The 19377-nt window shown below is 46.0% G+C and overlaps 1 protein-coding gene across 1 annotated transcript in view; it reads right to left on the reverse strand.

The window, feature by feature from the left end:
• Positions 1-3393: 3393 nt before the first annotated feature.
• The window catches only part of rnf43 (ring finger protein 43), a gene marked incomplete at its 5' end in the record, with an annotated part of 90840 nt that continues 74856 nt past the window's right edge, over positions 3394-19377 (reverse strand). Inside the window, 7 exons of the mRNA XM_080509173.1 lie at positions 3394-3489; positions 4392-5861; positions 6339-6441; positions 6531-6701; positions 6786-6887; positions 7750-7881; positions 7961-8035. Of these exons, the coding sequence (XP_080365299.1) occupies positions 3464-3489; positions 4392-5861; positions 6339-6441; positions 6531-6701; positions 6786-6887; positions 7750-7881; positions 7961-8035 (2079 nt within the window). The 3' untranslated portion in view covers positions 3394-3463. The remainder of the gene's footprint in view (positions 3490-4391; positions 5862-6338; positions 6442-6530; positions 6702-6785; positions 6888-7749; positions 7882-7960; positions 8036-19377) is intronic.

Consider the following 19377-nt stretch of genomic DNA (forward strand, 5'->3'; position numbering starts at 1 on the left):
TTCAAACAACAATAAGGTATTTGTAAGACGTCTTTGATTTTGGTTGGATGGGCGGATGAAATTAATCTGGCACAGACCTTTTATTTCAAAATAATTTATTTGCTTATAATTGGAATGAAGACAGGTTGATACATCTGCGATGGCACCGGTCAGTTCCCATATAGAAACATTCAGTCTATACAGAAACCACTCTTTCAAACCTGGGCAAAATGGATAAATATATTAGTAAATAAATATATTAGTGACATGTCACTATAATGAAATGTTCTATTTTTATATATATATATATATATATATATATATATATATATATATATATATATATATATATATATATATAAAATACAACACTATTTCATTTGTTTTTTGTTGTTCTCTTTTTGTACACAAAGTATCCAAAATATACTGACTTATCCCTTACGACTTCTGGAGGGATTTGTTTTCTTTTTCTTGTATTTTTCTTGAACTCTATTAGAAAAGGCAGTTTCAGCTCATTATTCTTGCACAACATAACAAAAAAAACAAAAAACAAAAAACAAAAAAAACAAAACAAACACATGAACAGCACAAAGAGAAAGATGTTGAACGGGATGAAATCACACCGGATGATTCTGCGGCTCCGCGAGCTGCTAATCGGGCCGGCTGTCGTTTTAATACTATGAGTTTTATGTCGTCTCTTTCTTCTTCTTCTTGTTTTTTTTTTTAATTTCTTTTTGAATAGAAAAAGCTGCTATAGCCAAAGTGCTGCTTGTAATTCAGTCATTTCCATCTCAGTCTCTGAGACCGCTGGGCACGATAAGAAGACGACCCTGATAGTTTCTCGCTGGAGGACGGTGAGGTATTGTCTGGAGGGACGCGAGGACAGAGTGCCTCCGCGTGATTGTCCACGAAGGCGTCAAACGATTCCACTTCAGTTCAAGGCGTTCGAGGCGTTGCCCTCTTTGGTTCGACGTTTGGGTTAGAACATTGGCAGGGCCCCGTTTACACGACGACAAAAACGTGGCCGTTTGGGACATTCGACGCAGCAAAGGCTTTTGAAAACGACGTCCGTTCACACGGGAAAAGGGCAGAAGAAGTACGAACTGAGGCCACGGTGAACAAGCACAGCCGCAGCTTTTCCCGCCGTCTCCAACAAAGCCTGAGCATTTTTTTGCGTTTTCCACTTGAGGACGTCGTGTCGGGACGCCTCCCGACTCGAAACTGAAGAGTTTGAAAGAATAAGGCACGCGTGAGGGGACGAGTAAGTGCTACTGATTGGACCCGCGAGCCGTCTCTGCTCCGGTCTGACTGCGGGGTGAAAAAAAATTTAAATAAACTGTCGTTCACATTTTCACTCGGCGTCCAACTCCTCCGATCGCCGGCCATTTACATGTGGGACGTGAAGAAGTCTGTGGATAAAGAGGGAATCCATCTACGGCGGCGCCACGAGGAGGACTTTTCTCTGCACAGTTGAAACTACGGGTCAAGTTCGCCTCGTTTGGCCGAACATGAAACACTAGGTAACAAATACTTGAAGCATATTCCTGTTTTTATTTTTTTTGTTTTTGTTTTTTTTTGCATTTTTAAGTTGATTGAACAAAACAATATATAGTTTTAAGTCAATTAAATGCTAATTTCTGATTTTCCTTCCAAGTGGCTTAAAGGCACAGTATGCAGGATTAAAGGACATTAGGTGGCTGTAGTGAGTCACTATGGCGTTTGTCGGTTTCTGCTTTAGTTAATTAGCTGCCAAGCGAGTCGGCTGTTTTAATTTGACCGTCCTACGGATCAGTTTGAGCTGCGTGAGCCGCCTCCTCCTGCAGCAGACACCCAACGAGCCGGAGAGAAGTGCTGCCGGTTATTTATATTTTTTTAGTTGTTGTTGCTTGTAACATTATTTGCGTCATTGTGACGAAACAGAGATTGTACCAATAATCCCAAGAAATAAAGTGATTGATAGCAAAACAGTAGCTATAATTTATGTGTCGCACGTCCCAGTTGCCGATGTGTTGATTATGACCAATACGTTAAACGACCTCTAGGAGGCGAACAAGATATTAATCTTGCAGACCTGAAGATGGGCTCACGACACCATCTTGTGGTAGAAATTGGGATTACAGTGATTAGTTGATAACGTTTTTTTTTTTTTGGGCAGCTTACTAATTACAGTATTTTTTTTCTTATACTGTACCTTTAAGAGAGAAAATCGGTGCACATCTACTTTGATGGGAGATTTTCCCACCAATTTCCGGTTTAATCAAAATCTTTCCCGTGTGTGATCGTTGGCGAAACGCCTCAGAGGAGCAGGTTGAAATCACAGGACGACGACGGCGACGGCGAGCTTTCGTTAAGGCGGCGCCGTGCTCGGAAGCATGGCTTTCACTCCAGTTACGCTGTGACAGTCGTTATTTGGTTTCAATGGCTGCAAGGCGAGGCGTTTCTCCAGAGCTTCGGTTGCTGGAAGAGGAAGGGGGAGGGTCTAAACCTTTTACGGAGGATGACACCACATTGCGACGGGTTTCTTCGTACTTCTGGTGAAGCCGATTGATCGCGGGACTGGTGGGAGGGGATTTTAACAGCACTGAGGTCGAACATGTGAAGTAACCACTGGCAAGAGAAATGAAAAAAAAAAAAAAAAAAAAATAGCTTGTAATGACGATAAGGAAATTCAGTCAAACCAGTTCATTCAAAAAGGTGAAAAAAAAAAAAATTTAACAGAAAAGGATCCAAAACACAAACAAAACAGCTGCCATGATTGAAATATTGAAAACAAGGCCCATGCAAGGCTCAGCGACCTCAGTGAAGCGCCGATCTTCGTCTCTGTTTCAGGACAGGATCACGTTCTGATGTGGGAGCTACATGGTGGTGACCAATAACAACAACAAAAAAAAATAAAAGAAAAAAAGAGAGATAGAAATAAACTATTCACTACAGCAGTACCTTTAAAGACCCCCCTTTTTTTGCGAGGCGTGTTAAGAAATCCGAGCTGAGGTAGGCTGGAGAGAAAAGTATCCGTGAGCTGAGGCTGGAGACGTGAAAGAGAAGTACCTCGAGTCTGAATCAAGACATTCTGGGGACCGAGTGAGCGACGCTACGCTCTCAAACTACAACATTCTTCCTATAACTGACACTTTTTGTTTCCACCCCCCCTACTCCCTTTGTCGTTTTTCTTTTTTTCCAAACCAAACGACACGTCTTCACATACTCAGATCGCTCGGCACGTTTTGATATCAAATATCAAACAAGAGTCTCCACGTTATTCTGAAATTAGAGCATGATTTAGCTTCTCTTTAGAGAATAAAGATCATTTCATCCTGTGAGTCTGGACTGGTGGGGGGGTGGGGGGGATGGATGGGGGGGGGGGTCGTTTTCCTCCAGAAAGGCATCGCTGGTGGAATCGACCGGAAGGCAAGACGGACGCTGAAAAGGCTTCTCCACCCGGACGGCGGCGCGGCCGAGTGACGGCGGGGGATGCAAAATGTTCTCACACTCCAGACTCCTCTTCTGATCCTGCACACATAGAAACGGCTCAAATTACACTCAAGAAGAAGAAAAAGAAAAAAAAAAGGATGGGAAAACATTCCAGCTCATTTCTTGCACGTTTGACGTCACTCACTGAAATAAAGAACTATGATTCATATTTCAGTCAAAATTCATATTAGCACAGCCACAATTTCATATAATATTGACATTTTCCTGTTTATTTATCGCATTTATTTATCAAACAAATTGCCATTGTGTAATTTGTCTGACAAATATGCTTCCAACGTGGAGGATTTATATAGAAATGCCAAAATATCCAACTGCAGTTTCTGATGCTTGACTTTCCGGTATTTCCTCAGTGAGTGTTTTAACAGTAGGTGGAGCAGCAGTTGTGCTATAGTGCAAGGATGCAGCATTCTCTCCACTCCTGTAATTCATACCTTTCAAAGTTAAGAGAAAAAAAAACAACCCCAAAACAACTAAAAACAACAACAGCGCAGCCTGCAGGGAGCATCTTTTAGTCACTGACCACAGACATGACTAACGGCAACCACAACAGGCAGGAAATAACGGGTGTCTATAGGAAAAGTGTAGCGTGAAAGCTATAAATTAAACTAAACCTCCTCCAGACGCGAGTTAAGTTTACATGCACGGAGCAAAAACACGAAGCCGCAATCCTGAAAAGCCTCACTTTGTCAAAAAAATGTTTACTGGAGCAAACGACCTGCAAATTCTGCGACTTGGTGTGGTGCATTTCCATTTAAAATCACTTTGATGCATTGCAGGTTAAGCTTCGTGAACAGAAAGAGGATTTGGTTGATGAGACTCAATATTACTGCAGCATTTAATCCAAAGTTGTGGTGTTTGTTCTCGCTTCTTCAAAGTCTGCATTAGAGCCGAGAGAAGTCAGAGGAAGTAGAAGCACTCACCCTGATTGTGGTGTAACGATTGGCAGTATAAACAAATGTCTGTGTTGGGCCCCGGGTGGAACCGGCAGGGGGTTCTGTCCACGGGGGCCCCGGGGCCGAGGAGCTGAGGCTCCGAGCGTGCCTGCTGCACCCGTTTCTGCCACACCACGTGCGCCCCGGCGCAGCAGGGCCAGTCCTCCATCCCCCCGGAGTCCAGGATGAGGGGCACGGGCAGCAGCGCGGGGTGCAGCTCGGGGGGCGAGCAGCAGAAGCCCGGCCCCTGGCCGTAGTGGATGTGGATGCTGCGGTCGTCCTGCAGATCCAAGCTCTGGTGGAATCGAACCGAGGGCCCGTCCAGCACGCAGCCCCCCACTCGCCCGAGGGGGGCGGGGGGCAGCGCGCGTCCCTGGTGGCAGCAGTGGGGCTGCAGCTGCAGGGGGATCGGGGAGACGAGCGCTCCATGGTCCGGGTGCTCCGGGCCGGGCCGCTCGGGGGGCTCCGGCTTGGGGCAGTGGCAGGGGCCGTGCTTGGGAGGGCACGCGGGTGAGTCTCTGCCCGGGCTGGGGGCGGCCGGCGCGGCGGCCCCGCCGCCGGCCGCCCCCTGCTCCTCGTCCGAGCCCCGGCTGGGCCCCTGGCCGTGCTCCCCCTCCTCGTAGTGGTGGTGTCTGTGGCGGTGGTAGTGGATGTGGCTGAACACGGTCTGCGGCTGCTCTTCCAGACAGCCCGCCTTGTTCACCACAGAGTCCAGAGACCGGGGCCGGGCCTGGGCGCTCGCCTCCAGGCTGTTCCTGCGGGGGCCGCACCCGGGCCCTGGCCCGTAGTACACAAACGGGTCGTAGTCACTGCTCAGCGAGCTGCGGAAGGTGGACCAGCTGCCGTAGACCCCCTGCAGGGACACGTCGGTACAGTTCAGCACCGAGTCGCTGGAGGAGCCGTGGCACGGCCCCGAGCTGGAGTCGCTGGCCGGCCCGTCGGCCAGGTACCCGCTGCGCTCCGTGTGGTAGCTGCCTCCCGAGCAGCTCCCCTCGTCCTGCCGGCCCGGGGCCGGACCCCCGCGGCTCTGCGGCGCGCCGGAGGCGGCGTGGTGCAGCCGGGAGCTGGACGCGCTGCGCTGCGCCGGACAAGACGAGCGGTAGTTGTGGCAGGAGCGGCGGGGCGTGTAGTGGTGCGTGGACGTCCTGCAGTTGCCGCCCACCCTGTGAGGCCTCCCGGGGCCCTCGGCGGGCGGGTGGTAGCCGCACCCCGAGCCCAGCGGGCGGCCGGCGAGCAAGCGTAGAGTCTGGGGGTCCATGGGGGAGGAGCCACTGTAGTGACCCAGGTTGGGATAAGGTCCGGAGGGCCCGCGGGGATAGTGGGGCCTCATGGAGAAGGGGATGGCGTGCTGGGGGTAGGGGTGGCCGTGCGGGCTGCTGTAAGGCTGCGGGTGCAGGAAGCCCTGGCTCTGCTCGGCGTTCTGCTGGTGGCGGCTCCTCTGGGGCTGCCGCTCCGTCCCTGTACGGCACGGAAACACACAGCGGTGACACATCTCGCCAAAGACACCAGATCTACAACATATCAAATTCATCACATGCAAGTGACTTAAGTCCAGCGTCTATGATGTTCATTGTTGGACAAAAACAGCTTTTGTCTCGACTGTCTGCTCCACGCAGTGCAATCTAGTCCTCATTATATGCGAATCCTGCTTAAAAAGTACGTTCAAATTGGACTTTTTGAATGAGAAATGACCCAGAACGAGGCTCATATCTGAACCTCTGACACTTGCCATTCAGCCTAAAGGTACAAGCCTCATCAGCAGGTGGCACTGATGATTAAAGCTCCACATTTCGGTCAGTATGAGAGGCACAAACAATCAACACCGAGAAACAAATAATCAACAATCAAGCCACACAACCCACGCCGCGCTTTCAAAGGTGAAAGCAGGCTCCCCGCCGCGACCCGTCACTTAACTGTAAGTGTGCTTGTCCTCACCCATGATGTTGTGCATGCAGAGGGGGCAGGTGCGGTGCTGCAGCAGCCAGGGGTCCACGCAGTCCTTGTGGAACTCATGAGCGCAGGAGATGATCCTCAAGTGCTGTAAATAAAAAAAAAAAGCAGACGCGGTCAGTGATGAAACAAGGGGCTTGAATCCACAGAGACGTCCCCGTGTCTCTGCCCTCTCACCTGCCCGTCCTGGAAGTCCTCCAGGCAGATGGCGCAGACGGGGCTGGAGTTGGAGCTGCTGGCCGAGCCCCAGGCGGCGCGGTGGCGCTGCGAGCCCGAGCAGCCCTGCGAGCTGTAGGTCTTGGTCTCCAGCCGATTGATGGCCCGCATGGTCTGCTGGTGGACGGAGTCCTGTACGGCGCAGGGGGGGGGGGGGGAATGTTTGAATCGCTGTGGAGACAGACGGCTGACAATCCACCTGCTCCCCTCACTCACCCAGGCTCTGTTGGTTTTACACTTGTAGCGAAAGGCAAAGATGAGGACGATGGTGAGGACGGCCAGGACGATGGTGAGCAGAATCCCCACGTCGTAATGCGGCTGAAGGAGCACACAGGTATACAAGCAATTAGAGAACTGTAAAAAAGTATACATATAAAGGTACAACCCAATAACAATGCATTAGTTATTCGTTTTTTGGGGATTTGATGGATATTTAGACAAATGCTGTTCAAGCACTCGGCAAACATTCTGCAGCTTAAACTTGCTTTAGTTGTCAGACACGGAGGCTTTAAGTCTACAAATTATAATATCGCTTCAAATCTTTGGGAATTGTTTGACACTATTTGATATTTCAAAACGTTTGAATGGCGGTTGCGTCGAGTCTTTTCTGTGTAAACGATGCACATTAGTGTTTACTTGTGTACTCAAAAGGAAAAGCCTCCCAATAGAGTGAATTTTAAAGGAAAAAAACAAACAAGCCAACATGCATTTAAGCCGGTAGGTGCAAATGTATGACGTGTCCAGGGTGGATACTGCCGTCACAAAGTCCACTGTCTGTGTGTATTTCAGTATTTTTGTTATTCTGGCTTTTGTTGTCATTTTGAGAACGGTGACTCTCATTTCTGCTTAATAAATAAAGAAATAATAAAGTTATTTGAGTGAAAAATAAGTCAAGTATTATACGATTAAAAGGTAATATGGCACGTGACACCGGTTATATTGTTAAAAAATTACACAGACATTCATAATGAATATTTTTGGTTTGTAAGCTCAGAGTTACGACACCGAAAACAAAGATGAATTAAAACATTAGACTTTTCTAGTTCTGCCTGCTTTGTGTGAAGCAGCATCAGCGGAACGACCTCCAACAGATTATGACCTTCAAATCCCCTTCCTTTTTTCCCCTCGACCTCACAGACACTCGTGTTTTCTTCCAGAGACGTTTTTTTTGCCGACTCACCCACTTGGGCTCCATCTTGATCTCAATCACCACCATGGCCTCCTCGTTCTTGTTGACCAGACCCATGAGCTCCTCGGCGTCCTCGGCCTTCACCAGCACCACCGGGCGGGGCAGCGAGTCCGTCTCTCGTAGCTGCGGCAGAGCGGCGCGCGGCGTTGTCAGTGACCTTACGACCTCTTTCTGAGACGACCAGTTTTACCTGCAGACTCACCTCAGCGGCGGCGTGGTCGTCGTCGCTGACGTCGAAGATAACGGCCCGGGCTCCTTTGGCCAGCGCCATGCGAGCCTGGAAGAGAAGACGGGGGGGACGACACAGTTTTAAAAAAAAGCGATTTATCCTGGATAAAGATACTGGACCGTGTCGTCCTCGTGACCGTCCCGGTCGTTTCTTGAACCACCACTAGGGGGCAGTCATGGCATAAGCCTCAGGCACAATTATAGCCCATCCTGCAAATTTTCCACCTGACGGCTGGTGGTCGGACCACAGCACTGTATTACACTTACTTTCTGAAGAATCGGCATAAATGAAAAATGAGAAACTTGGAGGCGTCTTGAATGAGACAATATGATCAAGGCAAAAAAAAGCTGTAGTGTACGTTCCGCTTTTCATTCTCTATTTAAGCTTCGTGTGACAATTCAAACCAAGTCCAGGACAAGTTATCAGTCTTTTTATTTCCTCCAAAAAGCATGTATTTAAGTTGTCTGAAAAAAAAAAAGGTAATTAAAGGCTCCATAAGACTGTAATAACTTCTCTCCTGCAGCGCTGAGATTAATACGAGGGTTAGAAGACGGAGGCATGAAGTCTGTTCTAAACTTGACGACACTTTGGACACTGCTTCTGGCCTAAATGATGGATTCATATCTATCTGGAAGTATTTTCCCACCATCTAACAATCTAATGTCACCAATTAATATCTTACTGAATTGTGTATACATTGACACTTGGCATTATTTCCTCATAACTGTAAATAACTTCAGGCAGTTTGCGAGGTCCAGATGGATATTTATTGCTTTCCGCGAATTCTAATCTTAATTTCCACAGCAAATTGTAACGATCCTAGTAATAATAGCTGATCTGACTGTTTCGCCATGCCACAGTATCAGCAAAACAGACTTTGATGGAGCATCAAAGTCTCGTCTCGTCCAGCGACGTCTGTCAACACTTCATGAGGAGGAGTCGAGGATTGAAACAAGCACCGGTCCGGGTCCAGAGCAATCGGAGCTTAGAGCACAGATCCGGTCAAATCGCATCGCTTCTTTTCATCTCTTTATTAAGTTATAATGAAAAGCCTCTTCTGAGCAGTGCATTCAGGTCACTTCCAACAGGGACGCAAGTTTTCTCTGCAGACACCAGAATGCCGTGACCTTCCCTCACAGCGACGGTCCACTGGAGGTTTGACATGTGGGAATGAGCTTTTACCTGGAGGTGAGCAGCTCTGTGACTCTGCACATCCTCTCCTGGTAACACATGGAGGACAGAGCTCTTGTGGTCCAGCGCACACACACAGAGTCACAGACGGTCCCACAACCATCAGGAATACATCATGATACACTTCTTCACCGACTCCTCCTGTGGTCTTATTATATCTCCGCATTGGTAGTAGTGGGGGGGGCCACGGTGCGGTCTGCGCCTCCACCAACCCGGAAGCGGTCTGCGAGATCTCATGACACCATTAATAGGAGCTATATTTAACCTTTTATTGGAGCAGTGGAGCCGAACCGACATGGACAAGTGATTCAATGTGAGCAGCGTACTGGAAAAGACATGGCTGCTGTGAGGTAAACATGAGATACAGCTTCACCGGTCCTCTTTTTTAGGCAGAAACGACGGCGTTTTTTTTTTTCTCTGGCTCGTGGGGGGGTGGGGGGGGGGGTTAGTGGATGTGTGAGGGTCGGTTTATATGAACCACCAGGTGTTGGCGAGTCTGCTGCGAAGACACCTGAGGGCAGGGAGCCAGACAGGAGGCACCATGAGGTCAGGATCAGCGACGCAACCAGACGTTTTCACTTCTTCATAGCAGGAACGCTTCAACCAAGAGTACGACGGCATGTCAGTGTCCACATATATATATATATACTGCCACATTAACCTTTAAATTTCAACTTCAAAGTTTTTCTTTGTTGTGGTTCAGAGTTTACGTGATGGAAAAAGTCCCTATTTTCACAAATTAGGATCAGATTTATTCGTCGTCATTCAGGCAAATTACACATGATACGTAGGGTCAGCGATGAAAATACACAATTATTTTTTTTTTATAAATTCTGGTGCAGTAGTGCAGTGGATGTAAATAAATACTTGAAAACAGAGAATCAGTAAGAAGCTATTGCACACGTCCCAAGGTAAGATATTCACGATCTTCTGCTCAGAAGAGACGGGGCAGTGGGAACTTACTGCTGAAAACCACTGTAATCTCCACAATAAAGTCAATTCAAATGAAACCGTCTTTATTTTTGTTTGTTTTTAAAAACACGCCCCGTGTTCGCGACTGGCAAATTTGTTAAAAAAAAATTAAATTCTTTGACATTTTTTACAATTTGCTTCGTGGTTTTGTGAAAATAAAAGACGTTTTCATCACGTCTGTGCCACGATGAAGAAAAACTTTAAGTTTAAAGGTTATTATGGCATCATTGTACTGGTCCGGCCCACTCAAGATGAAATTAAGTTTTACATGGCCTCTGAACTAAAATACCCCCCCCCCCACCCCCCACCCCGTTCCAGATGTTCTAACCTTGGACCCCCAGCAGGTCAAACACCAGATTTAAAGCCTGTGTAAAAACACAGCCCTCATCAAACGCTGGTCCTGCTTCGCCGGCTGGGTGTGGCTTCATGTTCTGACAAATGAATGCTTGTGTCAAAACAACCGCAGGGCTGTGTTTTTTTTTTTTATAAAAGCAGATTTGGATGTATTGTCGCCAGAGCGAACAAACTTCACGAATCACTGCAGCCATCAGCGATCCATCTTGTGGACTCTCAAAATATGCTGAAAAATAAAATATGGCAGGAAGCTTCAGCTTTAATCATTTCCAAAGTAGGACACTTTCTCTTTCTCCTCCACTGTTTTGAGTTTAATCCAATGAAACAATCTGCTTCAGATGTGTGTGAGTAATGTTTTGGAGTGCAAATCCAGCAACAGTGGACTGATTGAAGCAGTAAAAAGTATCACTGTTTACTCAAACTTTCTCACAACAATTCTTAGACATTAAACTTTCCTCCAAGACTCTTTGTAGCCACGGACCACCTGAAATGATCAACGCTGATCAATTTATCGCTCTGTTCTTGTGTTGAATTCTAAAGTTTCCAGATGACGGCTGACATTTGGATTTCATTTTTCATTTTGACCAAGCGCAAGGATAATTGCGCTGCACTCAACACACACACACATTGTTCAGATCAGACGTGCGCAGTGTATCAGTGAGCAGAATCGTCATCCTGTGTTTTCCAATCCACTTAAAAATGACTGATTGACCTGAACTGAATCACTCGCCCCCGTATTCACCGGAATTAAAAGTCGGCCGTCCGACAGACGGACGCTTTGATCTTGTAGACACACGGAAGCCGTCAGGAGAAAGTGACTCACGCGTCTCTATACGTGGCCTCACTACGGTATTAACCGCGGCTCATCTTGCGTAAACACCGGCGGGAGCCAGTGATCTGCCCTCTCCGGCGGTGGGTGGCCCGGCCGGCCACCGCCGTTTGTTTACATCCCCGGCGGAGTGCGGCCTGCCAGCCGGAGCCGAGCTGGCATCAAAGCGTGTTCTCTGCGGAGCCGACGGAACAAGACGAGGCCGCTGACGATGACTTTACACCACACGGCGGCCCGGCCCTGGATTTTTTTTTCTTTTTTTTCTTTTTTTTGCCTGACATGATCCCTTTGCCCGGTAGCGTCTTGATGTTTGTGCCACTTCTGCGTAGCGGGTAAACTACCTTCATGTGCGGCCAGGTACCGACGTAACGGAGGGGAAAAGGACACACACACACACACACACACACACACACACACACACAAACATCTGCTGTATTAGTTGAACTTCTATGATTACAGAGCTATATTGAGAGTCTGACCCACTACCTTTCTAACCTCTGACTTTTAAGTGACGCAGCAGTGAGATTATTCAGCCTCACACTGAGGACTCGTCCTCGGTAACAACAACAACAACAACGCTGCAGGTCAGGGGACGAGTTGTCCAACCACGATACGTCCCGAAATCAGTGAAAAGAAATGAATGGAGGGAACTCTTTAAAAAAAAAAATTATATATATAGATGTCATGCATTATTAAAATGTAACAGATTAAAATGAACTAACCAAGATTTAGTGTGACCGTTTCAGACTATATATATATATATATATATATATATATATATATATAGGCGAAACAAAGAGCTTTTTATTGTCGAAGGACCCCGAAACATAACGTGAAAAAAAACTAGCAGCTCCGGCCTTCAACCAAAACCTTCGTAAAACCCTTCTTCCATACAACAACATGTAACCGCACAATGTTGTGAAACTGCTTTACTTGTCTTCTTGTTTTCAGCCTTTTTTTTTTCTTTTCCTAATGCAAGGTTCTTATTTAGAAAATGACAGATTTGGCAAAAAACAAAAAAAGAAACAGAAGAAATTATATTTAGTCAATACTTCCCCAACCACTCTTTCCTCCGTTCATAAAACCTCACAAGTTCACCATGCTCGTGGGGACTTATCACTCAATGCACAGGGAAAATGGAGCAATATGTGTGTGGAAGAAGAAGAGAGAGAGAGACGGGCGGAGTGAGGGAGGGATGGAGGGAGGAGAGCAGGCTGTGGTGCTGCTGCTGCTGCTGCTGCTGCTGCTGCATTAAAGTGTCTAATGACAGAGTGGGCCTACAGGTCTGAGGCCGGCTCTCTGCTCTGTCATTTCTCCTGACCGAGCCGGCACGCTGGAACCATTACCGAGGCGGCGCGGCGCGGTACGACAGTACGACAGTACGACGGTACGGCGGCGTGCTGCATGGCTCCATCGGAGGCAGACAGCGAGGTGGCGGAGCGGCACGGAGGACAGGTGCAGGTTCAAGTTTGACAATATCTCCAAACCTTCCCCGCGTGGAGTCCCACGGGACGAAACGACGACGTTGCGCAACTTTAAGAAAACTGACCACTTGAACCCGGAGTTTTCAAAACGTGGGACGCTTCACAAGGCCCGGGCCAAATACTCCCCCAAACTCTTCATGCCACACATACTTTGTCATAGAGCAGCTAATCACTGTGTGTTGGGCCTCCTGATGTTTTCCACATTATAGGCCGTGAACGCTAATGGCTGTTGGGATTTATAAGGAATAAAAACTAATTGTGCTCTTGTGGGAATACCACTTTGATTTAAAACATCTGCTCCATCTTTATATATGTAGTCTTTCACATTTCTGTCTAGACCTTGCAAGTGGGATCTTTTTTTTTTATATACTATATTCATAGGAATGTTAGTATTTCATATGTTAATTGATTTAAAATACTAAAACGCAGCAGCATCAACAGTAACAGCATCAACAGTAACAGCGACAACAAACACTCCACGAAAGCGACACTAGAACTAAATAGAGTAATTTCAGTTGCTAAAAGCTCGGTTTTGAACTCTTCCTGTGTCAATATTAAAGCTTCCGGGTGTTACATAAATAAATTCCCACCCCTTTTTGAATCTCAGACACTCTGATAGGAATCAAAGAAAATAGAATTTTAATGTGTCACTAATTCACAATGTACAGAAAAAAACCGACTAAAATGGAGAAAATCTGCATATTTTTCTCAGCCACAAGCATGTTTTTCAATGTTCAACACCCAAACATGCAGATGCACTTGTTGTGAAATGAAAAAAAATCATAAAAAATAAAGGCTGTGGGATCCAAGAGGGACCAATGAAAAATCAGCTCCGTTCACAGAAAACATGTTTACAGGAATAATGACTTCATTGTTTGTGTTTCCATCATTTTAACATTCAACACTAAGAGACCAGGAGCAAAGTTATCACACAACACACACACTGAATATTTTGCCAAAGGACACCCTGAAACTTGGGCAAGGCCAGAAGGAGGATCGAACCACCAACCTCATGTCAACAATAGTCACCTTTTACATGTGAAGCATTACCGCTTCAGTTAAATAGAAGCAGAATTCACCGAGATCAGTTGATATCTTCTTCCTAAAACGCACCAAGAGCCAAAGACAGCTGCCACATTCAAATAAAAAAAACCCCAAAAAAACAACTTGTCCGTCTGACAGAAACACTTCTGCTTATTTTAAAACGTCTGCTTTAAATGTTACCCACTCAGATTCCAAGGTTCATATTTAAGTCTAATTTTGAATGAATAATAGCTCTGTGTGCGTGTGTGTGTGTGTGTGTGTGTGTGTGTGTGTGTGTGTGTGTGTTCCCGGCTGAGCAGCAGCAAGTTGAGTTGGTTGAGTGAAGGGTGTGGCGCCGCTGGGTATCCATTACTCACAGAGACTCTTTGATGTGGATGTGGGGGGGGGGGGGGGGGGGGGTGGAGGTGGGGGTACTGTATGAAGACCGGTGGGCGGGGGGGTGTTTGCTGGGCAGGCATGTCAGGGCAGGTGAGCGGATTTGCCTCTTCGGGAAAAGTATTGAGCCTCAGGGGGTGGGACTGAATCACACACTCCTCCTCCTGCTTATACCTCCCATTCATCCTGGTACACACACACACACACACACACACACACACACACACACACACACACACACACACACACACACACACACACACACACACACACACACACACACACACACACACACACACACACACACACACACACACACCAGAACCTGGGCTTGGCTACTTTTCTGGTGCAATGTGGAAAAAGTGATGAACCTGATCTGCCTGTCTGGAGGTAACAGAGGTCATTCAGATATTCAGACCCCCCCCCCTCACCCCCCCCCCCACTGCCATTAGCAGACACTTGTCACACTGTGACACACATCTGAACCACAAGGTGACACGGAAAGACCGCCGTCATCCGACACGCCGCCGCTCACTAACCATCAAAGGAGCTCCCCGCACGGCGGGACGAATCCTGATGTGGCCGCTGGCGACGGCGACGAGGCTGAGACACAACGTGACCTTCTAACACCACAACATTAACCCCTCCAGGCCCCCCCCCCCCCCCCCCCCCCCGAGGCCCGAGGCAACGAGGGAGTTAACAGCCAGTAAACGTGTCAGCCGCCGCGAAACCCCGGAAGGTGCGAGAGACGCCGCTCGCAGCTCTCACATCTGGACGCGTGGAGTCAGAAGGTTATTGTCCGAATTCAGCATGAAGGCTGAAACGAAGCGGAGTCAGACTGAGCGGATTCACCTCAAAGGGAAAAACTAAACGGAGATCAAATGACAAAATGTTTCAAATTGAAAAGAGACAAAAGAAAGAAAGCTTAACCTTTGACCTCATTCCACACGCTCAGCTTAATATCAATTCAAATGTGTTTTTTCGTGAAGGATAACATGAAGACAGTTGGTTCCTTAACATTCTGAATGAACAAGACAAAAATGTTACGGGTTGTTCAAAGGGGGGGGGGGGGGGGGGGGGGGGGGGGGATCAGCATTTCTACAGTTGCAGCGCCCAACTTGAGGAACTCCTCCGACATCCTGCAGGAAAGCCAATATTTATTGAAAGTGTTCTCCTAAACCCGGCTGGATCAAAGCGGTTTCACCTGATTGGCTGTCGTAAGCCCCGTAGTTTATCTGGATCCAATACGGACGGCTGATAAATTACAGCCCGGATCAACGTGAAGTGTTACGTAAGGCATCGTCCCGCCGGGAGAACTGCTGGGTGTTCACCCACAACGTCCAAAGCTCTGCCGGAGGTATGAACACATGCCCTTCCACGTTTCATTCCTGCCTGTGGTGTGAGAAGATGCCATTTTACCCTGTTAATAGAGTTTTCAGTTGCTAATCCGCAATTACAACTGTCATCCATTCATATGCAGACTGTAATTTACTGGGACAGTAAATCACAGTTATGGTACAGAGACACATACTCACATCTGCATTTTAAAGCCACATGTATGTAATACTTTTGATGCTGCAGAAGTATTCTGAAAGAATGAGTATGTTTATAATGTCGATTTTACCTATTCTTGATAAGTAAACTGCACAAAACCTGCAAAAAAAACCATGATTTCCAAGAAATGCAGTCGTATTGAAGTTTTATTACATTATTGGCAGCAGTTATCGTCTTTTTTAAAGGATAAGCTTTAATGACACTCGTGAATTAGATAATTTTTATGATAATGTCTCATACGTCCTATTACACTAATGGGAATTTAATACATTATTTGGCTTTATTAGATTCAAAATGGCCAAAAAGATCACATAATTGACAGATATTATGATATTGACCGTTATTACATCATTAATCATCCCTGATTTACAACTACTTTGTATGTGACGTGAGTAAATTGGGATTTACGTTTAAATCGCAAAAGACACGGATGGCAGTCGTGACAAACATGGAACCAGAAGTTGGATAAAGCAGTGATTCCCAACCGGGGGTACACGGACCCCTAGGGGTACGCGAGGGTATTGCAGGGGGTACGCAGAAAGATTATAAATTAGCCTACAGTATCCACACACACACAAAAAAAAAAATTATACTATATTATATTGTATTATATCATGAATTTTAGTAAGGCCATACGTTTATTTTCCATGAGTAGCAGTTCGTCCACAGTGATTGTAACACTACAATGCACATAATATGAAAAGACTATAAAGTGGCGCGCTTTAAAAAAAAAAAAAAAAGGTTCACGTTCTTGCTGCGGGCGCGCACGATTCGCGAAGCTAGCTAACTCTAGCTGCATACCGACTGTAAACATGGATGCATGGCTAGGCAGGAGTAAACGTCCAGCTACCGCTACTGCTACCGTCGCCTCGGACGCAGGCACAGGGGAGCCCAGTGAAAAAAGGAATTAGGAAAGACTTATGAAAGACAAGCAAGCGCAAGTGTCTCATTAAAAGGTATGTTTTTACACTCACAATAATTGTTTTATTTAAATGAGCAGTTGGATAGATAGAAAGACAAAGGGTTAAATATAAGTACACATTAAGGCGAATAATCACACACGAGAGAGGGGGTACTTTTCACATGGAAACCAGCTCAAGGGGTACACTGGTCGAAAAAGGTTGGGAACCACTGGGATAAAGGACGTTTGGATGAAATGTTGGTGTATTTCAAGACACCACCACCGGGAGGCAGCAGCCACGGAAAATGTCCATTCCTTTACATGAAGACTTGATATCAACGCATTAATCAGGATTTTTTTTTCTTTTTTTCTTTAAACTGGCTTATCTCCATAGCACAGAAAAACAAAAGGACATTTCTGCGACTTGGGATTTTGTCATTGTGCTCACATATCCAGTTTAAATTGCCCTTTCAGTTAAAGACCAGTCTCACCTTTGATAATAAGGTGTACGAATACATGTGATGCTTTCAGTCCACACTAAAGACCTGCTCCTCTGAACTATCACTGTAATTACCGAAAGACGTGTAAGCACACAAAATAGCCCTAAAATTAATTACAGCTGTAACTGTCGTGATACACAGCAGCACTTGACTGTAATAGGTATAATTAGGTAAACCGCCGGGGCCCCGGCTGAAGGCAGGGCGGCCGTGTAAAGAGGCCAAGTCGGATCTGCGGACGCAACAGACTCCTCTGATCCGCGAGGGAACAAAAACATACCAAACCACACCTCTGCCTCTTTATCCTCATTTCTCCAAACATCCATTTTTTTAAAATGTTCTTTTCTTCTATTTTTTTAAAACCCCGGCTGCGAAAGTTTCCACATGAGAGGGCGTCCCACACCACAGAGGAGCCTCTATCTCTTTATTGTTTGCATTGCACTCAATCAAAAGATTCGTCGAGGAGAGAGAGAGAGAGAGCGAGAGAGAGAGAGAGAGACACCGCTCTCTGCGGGCTCGGTGTCGGTGTGTTGATAAATTCCTACGGTGCTGATGAGAGCACAAACAGAGGAGGGCTGAGAAAGAGTTTTGTTTTACTTTTCGCGGCCGGCGCTCACCGACGGGCGGCGACACAAAGACTCGGGGGAAGCCAATTAGACGGCCTTTCCCCGGCCTTTTAAGAGGCAGATAATGTTCTTGTTTTCATAAAGCATCCTGTTATTTAATCAGGCCTGTAAGTGAGAGCCTGACACCCCTCCTACAGTGTGGAGCGTACCCCCCCCCCCCCCCAACCCCATCCAATCATTCCTGCCCTGAGCCCTCCATCTCATTCAACAGCTCTTGTAAGCCTCCAGGAATTCATTCTTGGAACAGACCGTGCAGTAAGCCGTGTCTTTCTGCAGAGCAAACACACACACACACACACACACACACACACACACACACACACACACACACACACACACACACACACACACACACACACACACACACACACACACACACACACACACACACACACACACACACACACACACACACACACACACACACACACACTGAAAATGAGGTTAACCTTGACACAGATAAAAGTTTGAATAAAAAGGTCTTTGCCCGCTTTAAAATCAAAGCGCTGAACATTTTATTCTGACACGCGGGAACTTCCTGTTGAGATGAGACGTTTGTATTACAGAAATAAAGCCTTTACTCTGAATTACGTTAACCTGAATTGTTGTCGAATATATTTTAACGCTGTTTGCATTTCATTAGGTTAAACACAAGGCCGTTGTGATGAAAATTTATTAAAAATTTTTTTTCATTTAGTTGTTAATGGAAGGCACAAGTATGTAAATATCAATATGTACTTTTACTTTAATCTGCAATTATGCATCATGTTTCCTAAAAACATTAAAGTAAAAAAAATAACTATTCTCAAGCAAACATTCAGGTTTAGAAAGTGGAGCTCAACTCTAATTGGGTAATTTGACCACAGGAATTGAAACTGCTAAAATCTGTCAGTTGAATATATGAGTAAATGGACAAGTGGCAACAAGTTAAGTGAATATATCTGAACGGGTTTAAACTGTTTAAGTATTGGTGGGAAAAAAAAGCAGTTGAATTTGTGGTAAACTTATTTACATATAACCCAAATGATACTCCTCTGAAATTCCTATATTATTCTAGTGTTTTTTTTTTTTTTACATTTGCACATGTTTTCTCTAACTGGCTTTAATTAAATGTAACTGATGTGGATCCTTAAGGTTACAAGATGATCTTACTGAATAGGACTATTGAAGATTCGGTTATAAAATCCCCCAAAATCCCACAGAACTTTCCAAGATCTTGTTCATTGATAAGCTGTTACAGATCTATTATACGCAACGATTAGTTCTGCATCACATCAATGCTGACCAAGTTAAAATTTCTACTTGATGGTGCTGAATAGACAAGCGGTTTTATGAGAATCTGCATTCAAGATGATAAGAATTTTTTTTTTTTTTTTTTTTTTTAACAGTAATCGGTCAAATTTATCTTCTTTAGCGAGTTGAACACAGTGGTTGGACCTAATCAGGCAAAGTCAATATAACTATTTTTGGAAGTTTGTGTGGATGACTAGTTCAGTGCCATCCATCATTATTTGTTGTTCACGCTTATAGTATTCTCCTATACAGATTCCGGGGTGCTCGAAC

The sequence above is a fragment of the Blennius ocellaris genome (assembly GCF_963422515.1).
Source record: "Blennius ocellaris genome assembly, chromosome: 14".
Taxonomy (NCBI): Eukaryota; Metazoa; Chordata; class Actinopteri; order Blenniiformes; family Blenniidae; genus Blennius; species Blennius ocellaris.